The following is a 13,859-nucleotide window of genomic DNA, read 5'->3' as shown; positions in this document are numbered from 1 at the left end:
CCTCCCCCGCCCCCCGAACTGAGGATCTCAAAGTATTTTACAAATAGAGGATTATAGGTATATACAGTTCACTCCAGTTACCACTGAAATGCAATCTCCACTGTTGAAGAATTCTATTTACTTCAATGAGAACTGGATTCAGTTCAATGAGAACTGGATTCAGCCCTCGGAGCACAGATAGCAGTTTAGAACAGGAAGTGAAGTGAAGAGGGAGCCAGTCAGGGCCGGCCCTAGACCAAATGGCACCCAAGCGAGGAGCGTCTTCGGTGCACACACCCCCACCCCTCCAGGGTTAAATTTTTGAATACCTTACTTTTATTGCATTTGTAGCCCATTTCACGACTTTGATGCACAATTTGCATGCATGATTTATCCCTATCAGATAAGATGATACATTTGCATGCTAGAATCTGTAAATCTGTATTTATTCATGCCATATATAAGCAAATAAAAAATAAGTTTCTTCTAAGCTCATAGAAACTTTTTAATTTTAAGAAAACCTGAAATGTACTAACATCAAGAAACTGAACTGTGCACCAGCATTGGGTGGACCAGTATTAAATAGTGTTACAGTAGGTGACAGCCTTAGAATGTTAACCCTAATCCTGTAGTTCAAAAGTTCACTTTTCTCGCCTTTGCACTCGTGAACTGAAGCACAGCATCAGCGAGATCCAAAAGACTGGCCAATGGCATTTTGAGTGATAAAATAGCAAATGGTGTTGGTCTCTTGTCGGCCATCGTTGATCGAAGGTATCTTCTAATGAGCCTGAGCTTTGAAAAGCTGCGCTTCCGAGTCGTGACTGTGACCGGCAGGGTGAGCAGAATCCTCAAAGCTATTTAATTAGGAAAAGTGTCCTTCGGCTCTGCATCATGAATGAATTGGAAAACTTGGGAGTGGAGAGTGCTTTCCACGTGGCCAAATGTGATGGATGTTGTCCAATTTGACAGGAGGTTTTTATCAGTGACGTCTGAATATTCCCCATGTGTCAGCGTCCCGTGAAGGTCTGTACAATTGTTGAAGAGTGTTTTCCTGTCCGCGGGCAGCTTACTAAGGTCATACAAAAAAACCCAGGTCTTTTTGTCGTTCTTCATTTATCCCAACTTTTCTTTGATGGACACTTGAGCAGTGTCAACAAGCGAGAAAAAACCTCCCTTTTGAATTTTTCTTCCAAGCTTCCAGTTACTTCATCTCTGCCCTTGTAACCAAACTGTCTCCTCTTCCAATGAATACAAGTTTTCTTGAAGACAGGCTCAACTCCTAAGTTTTCCACCATTTCTTTGGCAGCAGTGATGGCATCTTCAAATCCATTGTCTTGGTAGGTCACAATGAAATCAAGGCAGCTTCTCATCAAAGTAGTAGTGATCGTGATGTCCATCAAATGAGTTTGTATTGCCTTGCTTACATGTACTTAGAACAGGATATCATGCCAAACCACAACTGAGACCAGAAATTTTAGGTCAGTGATCTGGTTTGCCGGGCTTTGCGGCTCGTGTCAGATTCCAGCCTTGGCTTTACTCAACTGCGCCAGTTCCATCAGTGCGTCGTAAACCTCAGTTACTTAGTACCTCACTGATGTTATGCTGTCAGTGCAGCTCTCCCAGCACGTGTCACTTAGCAGCTTCGCAGTCAGATTTGTAACATTGTCGGTGAGAATCTTCTACTTGATCATTGACGCTGAAAACAGGATGTATATCCTTTACAGTTCTCCAAAAGAGAGATACTGAATTTAAAGATGATGATGCTGCATCTGACACAATCAGATTGAGAGAATGGCAGCCACTGGACACGAAGAAAGCTCTTGGATTCAGCGCAAGGATCCTTGCCTGGACAAGACTGTTTCTTCTCTTCATGTTTGCGCCATGGTCATAGCCTTGGTTGCGGCAGTCCTAAAGCTTTATATTATTCTTATTCAAAACGTTCATAAACAGTTCTGTTAGGCTTTTCCAGTAGAGTCATCCACAGACCGGAAACAGATTAAATGTTCCTTTACTGGGATGCAGCCATCTTTGTCATCAACAAATCTTACTGTAAATGACATCCTTTATTAATGCAGTCCATTATTACAGCATAGTACTTTGCTTTGACGAGCCGCATCAATATGTTTTCAACCAACCTTCCTTTTCATACGGTCAATCAATTTGTTTTGAATTCGTTTGCTGCAGTAATGGTCAATAGCTTCTTTACAAACTACTCAATGTAGGCGCTCACACATGACATCGTCATATTTCTCATGGGGCTCTACCAAATTGAGGAAATTACCCTTCTGTTCAGTGAACAACTTATCCAAAAAGCCCCAGAAAGCCAAATTATTCTTTGCAAGAAAGAGGATAATTGAGATCAGACACTCGAGCACATTCCTCCAATGCTGGGTTTCTACATTAATAATGTGCTGATTTTCTGCATCTATGCATTTATTCCCTGCTTGATCCTGGACTCAACCTCCATCCATTAGGACTGAAGCTGCAAAATGACTGGGTGATTTTTCATGCTGCTTCAGAGCATCAGCTAAATTATGCCAATAATTGTAACCCGGAAAGCACAAGCAACAATTTGGCATTCCTGTCAAATATTCTGCAACAAAAGCAGAACACTGTCAGTTGATTTCAAGTAAACTAGCCAATGCCTGTTCAGTTTCTCACCATTCTCGAGCACTCTTTCACAGTGTGACTTTGAGAAATGTTGCTTCTGTTCATTTACTGGAAATGTCATATCCTCAATTTTGCCTGTCCCATTCAGAATTGTACGATCAATATCAGCGGAGTTTAGGATTGCGGGCCATAAAGCAGGAGCTGATGTATCGATTTGTGGTGTGCAATTTTTCTCACTGCTGTTTCTGTCACCATATGAGGCTGATTCTTCTTTATTGTTTCTCTCATTTTCATGTAAGCCACATTCTTCTTTATCACTCAATTTTAGACCGCCAGGAAAACTGGACGATTCTCCATCACTTTCCTCATATTTCCATTCCTTGTCTTCAAGTAAATCTGCTAATTCCTTAGTAATAAGACCGCCATCATTTACACTCCGCTCCTCAATTTCTTCTAAGCTGGGACAATTGCTACTGCCAAAGCCTGGTCTATGTTGTTCTATTTCAGATAACTTCCCATCAAATTTGCCCCTTGCTGCAAACTAGATTGGAATTGAACTTTTCACTTCCTATACTGAGCTCCTGAAGGCTTCTTCGAGGGCATCTTTTTTTTCTGTGGGGAAAACAGACAGCATTAGGGAGAGCAAAAGTCTATGTTCCGCAGTTTTAGAAAGTCATCAAACATTATGTGTTAAGCATGGCAAAAAAGTAACAGTATTTCTTTATATTGTTGTGTACATAAAGATTCGATCAATACCTCTGGTGTCATTAAATGTGTCCTTTATTAGTCGCTATTTACACTCTTCAAATCTTAAAATACAAGTACATCGTCACAATTACACAATAAAATAAGGTTCACAATATTGCAGCTGGACTCTCACTTTACTTCAGTTCATTCTTATATCGTGTTGACTGTCTGGCGATGCTCCGCCCCTTATATACCTGCGAGGGCATGGCTGATAACATTCTAGGAGGTTTGAAAAAAATATAGCTCTCAGAAAGACTTGAAGGTTCCACGAGATTCTACAAAGTTCCAGAACATTCGAGGAGGTCAGTGAAAAACAATCCACATACGGAATGCCTGAAACATGTTACTTCAAACATTCTATTTTACCTTTTGTCGCTAACAATAAAAACAGCCCCCCAAGCCTGATGCCCCCAAGCCCGGCACCCCAAGCGGTTGCCTGGGTCGCCTGCCCCTAAATCCGGCCCTGGCGTCAGGACCTCAGGTGGTGTAATTCAGTGTAGCACTATTGACTTTAATAGAATTATGCCAATTTATTCTAGTTGAGTATCTGGCCTATCATATCTTAACTATAGGGAGTTTGTAGAGATACAAGAGGTAATTACCAGATAACCCCTCCGGCACTGGTGTTAATACCCTTTATTCTCATGAGAAGTGTCATGGGATCCCTAGTGATCATATGTCAGGTCCTCTGTTTAATGTCTCATCTAAAAGACCCCCACCTCCAGAAGCACATCAGCCCATAAAATCATGCTAGATTATTGGCTCACACAAATAAAACTGGGTCTATTCTGCTTTCAGTACACATGGCAAACTCCCATCAATAATAATGTGGAAACCACAGATTCTTTAACAGAAACCCTATCCCCAATATGGAACTTGAACATCACAGCCATTAGGTCTCCAGGAAAGCTGTTTGATATTTAATTTCCCCCCCAAAATGTATATTTATTGCTCCATAACATGTAAAGGCACATCCAATAGAATGTAAAAAGTCTCTTATTTACTCAGGAGACCCCAGTGCCTTCTTCGGAACAGCTATGGTTTTTTTGCGCCAATACAGATTTTAAAAATTGACTAAAGTACCACTGTGTTCGGTTCATGGCGCTTGCCTGGCATTTTCAAGATAAATATCTTGACCATTGAAAATGATTTTCTTCAGAATTAATGTCATGTTCCACTCCAGAGGTGCCTGATATTCTATGGTGGGTAAGTGATCCCTGTCTATTCTATGTACAATTTGTAAGGTGCTTGGAGATTCTGTAGGTTGAATAGCAGTACCCTACAGTCCTCGTTAGTAGTCATAAAATGCAAATGAGTTGATCCCATAATGAACGGACCACCCAATAAATTTCAAGTTTCAAACTGAAGACCTTCATTTAGTACGGTACCTTCAGGGCTGGATTAAGGCAGGGGCATTAGGGGCTGCATCCCAGGGCCCCGGCTCAAGGGGGCCCCAAAAAATAAATCACAGACAGCGATCTCCAATTCCGGGCCGCTAAAAGTCCCTCTGCATGCTCTCCCCTCCCCCAGTACTGTCCCCGCACCTCCCATTGGCCAGGGGCAGTGTTTGTGGGCAGCGTACGGAGACACGCTGTCCCTCTCCCCACATGGGCCACAGAGATATTCTAGCAGCCAGCCACTTCCAGGAGCAGCGTGGGCCCACGGCATGCAGGCAGTCTGCTTGAGCCCTGCTGCGCCGCCGGCAAGTAGCCACCTGTGGTAAGCACCTCCCGGCCGGAGCCTGCACCTCACACATCCTCCTTCACCCCAACCTCCTGCCCCAGATCAGAATCCCCCTCCTGCACCCAAACTTCCTCCCAGACCCTGCATCCCTTCCTGCAGCCCAATCCCCTGCACCAAACTCTCTTCCAGGAAAAAGATTTGTATACAGTGGTCCCACAAAATCTAATAGCTCCTGGCCCACAGGAGAGTTAATCCAGCACTGGGTACCTTTATTTGGTAAATGTCTAGATCTAGATTCTCAACACAGTTCTGGCTCCACCTCACCTCCAAATCCTACTCCCAACCTGCCCTCTACTTCCTCTGACACATCTCTAGTGCTGGGGGTGGAAGTAGCTGGTGTTGAATACAGCTGTGCCATCTCCACCAGTTCTATGCCAGCGGAGCTTTCAAATAAATAAAAAGGGGAATTCTCAACGGGTTATTTCTGACCAATTTACATCCACTCTGTGCTGCCTTAATGGACTGGAGAATCCAGCTTCTACTTTGTAGCCAATGATTTTAGTTTATTATCCATTTATTGTGTGATGTTATGATTAATCAATGTGTTATATTACATATATTCATTGTATGTTGATTAGAGCTGATTTGTAGGATTATAAAAGTATAAGATTGATCAGTATTTAGAAGAACTTATGTAATAGACATAAGTGAGAGAAGCTGAAACGCAAGTCTTGCTGCAGCCTGCAAGACTTTAGCTATTTTAGGCCTTATGATGGCATAAGTCAATGACTGAAATATAACCTGAAAGATTATGGGAAAAGAGGTACCAACTGGTAATATTGCAAAAGCATAGCTGGGAAGATTACATTTAAATTATAAAATGCTGTAACAACAAATAAATATTGTCTCCAATATGTGCCTTAACTGCAAGATAAAGGTGGTACGTCAATGTTAATGAGAACCTATGCAGCCTATAGAATTTGGGGTCCCTTGTGTTTCTAGGGGACACAGACCAATAAGAAAGAGAGGGTTGCCACTTTCATGTATATGCGCAGAATGTAGGTATAGTCAGAAGCACAGTATAAAAAAGGGTGCCCAGAGCAGGAAAATTGAGCTTCCTAAGGGAAACTCCGGCAGGAACCACTCCCGTATTGATGATCAATCCACAAGAGGGCCAACAGACTCTAACACCATCCAGGAGGATGTGAGTATGTCTGTAGGTATAACTGGTACATGGTACTTATCTTTAGGAATTGTATATGCCGTGACGTTTATAACTTTGTTGGTAATTTTAATAAAATTACCAAAAGATAGATGCTCTTGTAATTGTATGTATTATTTGCCTATGGTTTCATGTGTTCCTATGGGATCTAGATATAGAACAAACAGATAACTCTGTTGAACTTGAGTGTGTATCCACCAGAGCTGAACCCACTGAAGTATAATTAACATTAAATAGAATAAAAGGCTACAACTTTTTTTGCTAAACATTTAATAATGGCTGAACCAATTATTTTGAAAGTATGTTAAGAAATGTGCCCTTGGATTGGAAGGTAGATTCATTCAATGAATTAGGGTTTTTGTGGCTGTTGTTTTTCATTGCATGAATGAATGGACATTTCCTTTCATTATTTAACTATTTTCAAAGTTGGGTAAAAATAGATCAGATTAAGAGTTATTAGATTTCTACATATACAGGAAGGAAACTGGCACGTATATAAATAACAATCACAAAATATGATATTACTTAGAGATGTCCATGAGTCACAAAGTTCAGCGACTGAGCAATATTTTTTCCAGACTCTGGATCTGTGATTTTGGTTGAACGATTCGGAGCTACTGTCAAGACATCAACTTTAGATCTTGATCTAGACTGACATCTACATTTCCTTGCAGTATGGATCCAGACTTTTGATTCAGATCCTTCTCTAATATCCATGAAGAGACAGTCTAATAAAATTATAGACTATGATAAGAGCAAAAGACTCATAACAGTAATTTTCAGCTAATGAGAATGCAAATTTGTAGATCAGAGTTGGAACAACTTCTTCTCTGTGACTGAAATTTTTGAGGGAATGTTTACATTTGAGGTTCAAGGTTCTGGAAAATTTGGTTTATTGTGAATTGTTGATTTAATTTAGAGCTCTCAAAAGAGAAACTGATATTATTAGTAGGAACCCACCTAATACAAGCAGGCATTGTGTAAACTCCTAAGAGGACAGTCAATGCATCTCAATCTAGCACCCCCTGCTGCCAATTCTAGGCCATTCTTGGTGCCAGTGCCAATGTTTTACATACATTTACCTCTTATCTACTGAACTACTTAGGTCACTTTCCATACCCACCCCACAAAAAATAATTAATGAAATGTATAATGAAAATTATGAGGCAACTTTAATATTACTGGGGATAGTAGAAATTGCCATGATTACCACACCTACCTAGCAAGAGACATAAAAGCCAATAAGAAGAGGTTCTTTAAATACATTAAAAGCAAGAGAAAGATGAAGTAAAGCATAGTTCCTCTGCTTAGCCGGGAAGGAGAGCTAAAAACTGATGACATCAAGAAAGGTGAGGTGTTTAATGCCTGTTTTGCTTCAGTCTTCACTAAGAAGGTTAATGGTGACCAGATACTTAATACAATGAATATTAACAATGAGGGGGAAGGAACACAAGCAAAAATGGGGAACAGGTTAAAGAATATTTAGATAAGTTCGACGAATTCACGTCAGCAAGGCCTGCTGAAATTCATGCTAGGATGCTTAAGTAACTAGCTGAAGGAATCTTGGATCTGTTAGCAATTATCTTTGAGAACTCATAGAAGATGAGTGAGGTCCCAGAGGACTGGAGAAGGGCACATACAGTACCTATTCTTAAAAAAGGGAAACAAAATTGCCAATTATAGACCAGTTAGCCCAACTTCGATACCTGGAAAGATACTGGGACAAATTATTAAAAAATCAGTTTGTAAGCACCTACAGGATAATAGGGTTATAAGCAGTAGTGAGCTGGAGCCGGTTCACAAGAACCGGTTGCTAAATTTAGAAGCCGGTGTAGAACCGGTCCCAAACTCCGGTCCATGGGCCACATCCAGCCTGAGGGACTGTCCTGTCCGGCCTGCCAGAGCTCCCAGCTGGGGAGGCTCCCCCAGCCCCTCCCCTGCTTGCAGAGCCACCGGAGCCCTGGAGGAAGAGGCGGGGCTCCAGAGGCTATTTAAAGGACTGGGGCAGCAGAGGCAGCTGGAGTCCCAACCCTTTAAATAGCCCCTGGAGCCCCCCGCTACCCCAGAGCTCCAGAGGCTATTTAAAGGGCCCGAGGTTCCCCGGCTTCTACCGCCCCAGCCCTTTAAATAGCCGCTGGAGCCCTGGGGAAGCAGCGAGGCTCGTGCAGCTATTTAAAGGACCGGGGCGGCAGAGGCAACTGGAGCCTCCCCCCCCCGCTACCCCAGGGCTCCAGCGTCTATTTAAAGGGCCGGGGCGGTAGAAGCAGAGGGAGCCCCAGACTTTTTAAATAGCCCCCTGAGCCCCGCTGCCGCTACCCCAGGGCTTCAGCAGTGGGGCTCTGGTGGCAATTTTAGCCCCAGGCCCTTTAAATTGCCCCCTGGGGAAGCCGGGCCACCCCGGTACGGCACACCGGGACCGTACCGGCTTACTTTCACCTCTGAGTAAAGGGGTGGAGCTGCAAGCTCCAGTGGCTGTGCGGCATCCTTACACAGCAGCATGATAAGGGAGCTGGGCCGGGGCTGGGAGGAGGGTTGGATAAGGGGTAGGGAGTGGTTGGAGGGGGCGGAGGTTCAGGGGCGCGGTCGGGGGGGGTTGGGTAGGCATGGGAGTCCTGGGGGTCTGTCAGGGTGGTGGTGGAGGATGGGGTTGGGGCAGTCAGGGGACAGGGAGTGGGGCAAGTTGGGTAGAAGGTGGGGTTCTGGGGGGCAGTTAGGGTGGGGGGTCTTGGGAGGGGGTGGTCAGGGGACAAGGAGGGGGGGGTTGATGGATTGCGGGTTCTGAGGGGGGCAGTCGGGGTTGGGGTCGGATGTGGGGGGGGGGGGGGGGAGAGAGACAGGCACGTGAGGCTTGTACTCACCACACGGTTCCCTACCGGGTCTTTGACGACACGTCCTTCACTCGCTCCGGGTGAAGGACCTGCTGCCAAAATGCTGCCGAAAACCCGGAGTGAGTGAAGACTCCCCTGCCGCCGAAGTGCCGCCGAGGATCCGATAGGGAACCGGTTCTTAGGATTTGGGGAGCTCATCACTGGTTATATGGAATAGCCAGCATGAATTTGACAAGAACAAATTATGCCAAACCAAGCTAATTTCCTTCTTTTGACAGGGCTACTGGTCTAGCGGATAGGGGAGAAGCAGTAGACGATATATCCTGATTTTGGTAAGGCTTTTGACACACTCCCACATGACATTTTTATAAACAAACTAGGGAAGTGCGGTCTAGATTAAATTACCATAAAGTGAGTCCACAGCTGGTTGAAAGAGTAGTTATCAATGGTGCGCTGTCAAAATGAGAAGATGTATCTAGAGGGGTCACTCAGGGCCTGCTACTATTCAATATTTTCATTAATGACTTGGACAATGGAGTAATTATAGATAATTATAAAATTAGCAGATGACATCAACCTGGGAGGGATTACAAGCATTCTGGTGCACTGGATTAGAATTCAAAAATGACCTTGATAAATTAAAGAATTGGTCTGAATTCAACAAGATGAAATTCAATAAAGACAAGCGTAAAGTACATCACTTACAAAAAAAAAAAATCAAATGCTCAACTACAAAATGTGGTATAACTGGCTAGGTAGTAGTACTACTGAAAATGATCTGGGGGTGATAGTGGATTACAAACTGAATATGATTCACCAATGTGATGCAGTTGTGAACAAGGCTAATATCATTCTGGGGTGTACTAACAAGAGTGTTGTCTGTAAGACATGGGAGGTAACTGTCCCACTCTACTTGGCACTGGGGAGGCCTCAGCTGGAGTTCTATGTCCAGTTCTGGGTGCCACAAGTTAGGAAAGATGTTCATAAATTGGGAAGAGTCCAGAGGAGAGCTACAAAAATGATAAAAGGTTTAGAAAAATCTAACCTATGAGGAGAGGTTAAAATAACTGGGCATGTTTAGTCTTGAGAAAAGATGACTGAGGGGGGACCTGCTAACAGTATTAAAATATGTTAAGAGAAGTTATAAAAAGGATGGTGATCAATTGTTCTACATGTCCACTGAGAACAGGATAAGAAGTAATGGACTTAATCTGCTGCAAGGGAGATTTAGGTTAGATATTAAGGAAAAACTTTCTAACTATAGGAGTAGTTAAGCTCTGGAACAGGCCTCCAAGGAAGGTTGTGGAATCCCTGTCATTGGAGGTTTTTAAGAACAGGTTGAACAAACACCTGTCAGAGATGATCTGGGTTTACTTGGTCCTGCTTTAGCACAGGTGGCTGGACTTGATGATTTCTCAAGGTCCCTTACAACCATACAGTTTTATGATTCTGTAATTGCTTATAACTAGAGAGTTTGTTACGGAGTTGCCTTATCGATAAACTCAGCAGCAAACAGAGATTGCTGTACTCTTGGTGCTCAGTTTGTGGATGCCAATTATTCCCTTTTTTTTTTTTTAATTTGATTTTCTGGCGTGGATAAAAAAGCTGGCTCACTTCACAGATCGTTTTAGCAATAATGTCCCTGGGTAGGTTTCAAGCTTAATGATCTACTGAAGGATTATTGACCTTTTTGAGCAACCATTGTCTATGTGAATTTCACAACTTTACTGATCACAAGCCAGCAGTTTGTAACATTAATGGGAGGCTGAAACAGATTCAAACGTACTTGCTTACATCCTAAGATTCAAAGACTACTAAAGTACATATGCCAGTTCACATCAAATCCCATTTATAGCAGGACCCACCTGTGTCCATTTATAATTAAGGGCCTAGGTTAGCCCTTAGTTACAAACCCCTAGTTACAAGCCTTGTTACAAACAGCTATTTAATTTCATCTAATTTCACCAGTTTCACTTCAGCATGAAACTCGATGAATCTCAACAGCTTTAAAAACATAGAAGAAACCAAATCAAAGTTGAAGGACTAAAAATAAGAGTCCCACTCCTGCAAGGCCACTCCGCATGGAATTCTCCCTGGCTTTTCAGTGCAAACTCTATTTGCACAGGGTTTGCAGGCTTGAGCCACAAAGTAGTATTGGAATCAGACCAACACAGTTTTTTTGAGCTCCTGTAACTCAAAAAGTGTAGGCCTGGATTTTCAAGAGCGATCATTATTTTGGGATGCCTCCTTTTTTTGGTGCTCAACAGGAGACATTTTAAAGAAATCTGATTTTCAGAGGGCAGGTGCTCTGATCTTTCTGGAAATCAGGCTCCTTAAGGGGCCCCAGAAATTAGACAGCCACAGAACACTCATTTTGAAAATCCTGGCCTTACATTTAAAATTGATAGTGCCCTTGTTGCAAGTCTCAGTATTGAGGCAAAGAACTGGACAGGCAACGGACTGTGTACTTCTCTCTTACCCATAGGCGTAATCTGTACAGTTTAGGGTTGAGGCATTAAGGCGAGAGGGTATTATGGTGGTAATCAGAGTGCCACTCCCTGAGCCAGACCTATTTTACGGCCTGACAGGATTTCAATTTTCAGGGCTGTCAATCCAAAACCTTCCACGAGCACTCAATTAAAGTAAAATTGTAAAAAGTAAACAAAGAGTGAATTTTTTGAGATAGCTATTCTGTAATGTAGTCCAAAGCAATTTTAGTATATTTATGTTTGAAAATGGCCAAGTAATTCATATTGGAAAATCATTTGCTAAATAGTTTCCAAAACATTTTTGCAGTGTTTTTCTAAAGATGCATGCCCATATTTGGAGCAGCGTGGCTTGTGCTCACAAAGTATTCTGTCAGTACTTGCAGGACACATCTGGATAGAAGTATCGGCTTGCTCATCCTCTAAGCACCAGGACATGCAATCAAATGAACTGCCTAGAATCACACTTTGGTTTTGCCTATTCACTCCTTCCTTATTTTAATAAAAGAAAAAGTATTACCATAGGAAAGAAAATTACATTTAACACCCCTTTCTTATATCAATGTATCTATCCACCTATGTTGCTCACGGGTCAATCACTAGTATCTAAGTGCTGATGTAACGTTATGTGGCTGGGCTTCAACCCATCAAAGCAAAGAAGCTCAGAGGCTGTGTGTGTCAATAGTGAACACAAGAACATAAGAATGGCCATACTGGGTCAGACCAGAGATCCATCTAGCCCAGTATCCTGCCTTCGGACAGTGGCCAATCCCAGGTGCCCCGAGGGAATGAACAGAACAGGTAATCATCAAGTGATCCATCCCCTGTTGCCCATTCCCATCTTCTAGCGAACAGAGCCTAGGGACACCATCCCTATCCATCCTGGCTAATAGCCATTGATGGACCTATCATCCATGAATTTATCTAGTTCTTTTTTTAATCCTGGTATAGTCTTGGCCTTCACAACATCCTCTGGCAAAGAGTTCCATAGGTTGACTGTGCATTGTGTAACAGTGAGTAAATGTATTACAAAATTCCCACTGATGCTTTCACTAGTTCAGCTGAACATGTGTGGGAGCACTAATATAGACAAAACTCTTGGGGCTTAGATAAACCTGCTGAAATAAAATTAACAATCCTGGTGATAAACTAGGATTCCCACAAATGCTAACCACAGTGACTCAAATGGTGCTGAATTTAAATTGGTCTTTGGTTACATATGCTGTTAAAATGTGCTCAGCACCAGTTCAGTTGACACCTATTGTCAGCTACGGCTGTTTTCCTAAGTGTAACAAGGCTGCTGCGTATGCCTCTCTCTCTCTCTCTCTGTCCACGTCTCATCATATCAAGGGCAATTTAACCACAGTGAGAAGTTAGTACAGGAAGGCAGGTTCAAGTCTTACCGGCTTTTCTCTTAAGCATGTGTTCTGCTTCTATGGCTGTTATCTGAGAAACCGTGGTGAAAACATGGGCACAATGTACAGACGCCCGTTCCATACAGTACCGATGGTAAATCTCTCTCTCTCCTGCTTCTTTGTCTATGTCAAACTGTTGAACAACAAAAACAATACACCTGTGTGATATGCTACTTCAAACAATTGACCATACATTAGATCAGGGGTAGGCAACCTATGGCACGCATGCCAAAGGCGGCACGTGAGCTGATTTTCAGTGGCACTCACACTGCCCGGGTCCTGGCCACCAGTCTGGAAGGGCTCTGCATTTTAATTTAATTTTAAATGAAGCTTCTTAAACATTTTTAAAACCTTATTTACTTTACATGCAATAATAGTTTAGTTACATATTATAGACTTATAGAAAGAGACCTTCTAAAAACATTAAAATGATTTAAGGTTTTGCGTGCCAGTAATACACAGTGAATAAATGAAGACTTCTGAAAGGTTGCCGACCCCTGCATTAGATGAAAAAGTAAAGTTCCTCTTCTCTCATTTTGTTCTTTGAGGCACCTGAAACTGACATTTTCTGGTACTTTTAAATGCTGTCACACCAGTTCCACCATTATTATTTACTGTCACTTGAAAGATATAATCTTCTCATTCAATTCAGTTCCAACTCAGGTAATTTCTAGAGATGGGCCCAAATCAAAATCCCAGATGCAAACACCCCAAGCTCTGAAATATGTCCAATTCAGATTCAAACTTTGTAGCTGGCCCTACCTCTATTCTGGACTTAACTAAGGTCTGAACATCCCTAAGCTTTGGGGGAAGTATACATGTATTGAAGGGTATGTGCTGTTTAGTAGAGACAGGAATAAAGGTAAAGGTGGTGGGGGTAGCACTGTAC

The 13,859-nt window shown here is 42.6% G+C and overlaps 1 protein-coding gene across 1 annotated transcript in view; it reads right to left on the bottom strand.

Moving 5' to 3' along the window:
- GYS2 (glycogen synthase 2) overlaps positions 1–13,859 on the bottom strand; it is a 79,472-nt gene that overhangs the window by 31,277 nt on the left and 34,336 nt on the right. Inside the window, exon 5 of the mRNA XM_054036875.1 lies at positions 12,959–13,103. Coding sequence (XP_053892850.1) covers positions 12,959–13,103 — 145 coding nt within the window. The remainder of the gene's footprint in view (positions 1–12,958; positions 13,104–13,859) is intronic.

The sequence above is a fragment of the Malaclemys terrapin genome, chromosome 1 (assembly GCF_027887155.1).
Source record: "Malaclemys terrapin pileata isolate rMalTer1 chromosome 1, rMalTer1.hap1, whole genome shotgun sequence".
NCBI classification, from domain to species: domain Eukaryota; kingdom Metazoa; phylum Chordata; order Testudines; family Emydidae; genus Malaclemys; species Malaclemys terrapin.
This window is presented reverse-complemented; position numbering and strand designations above follow the sequence as displayed.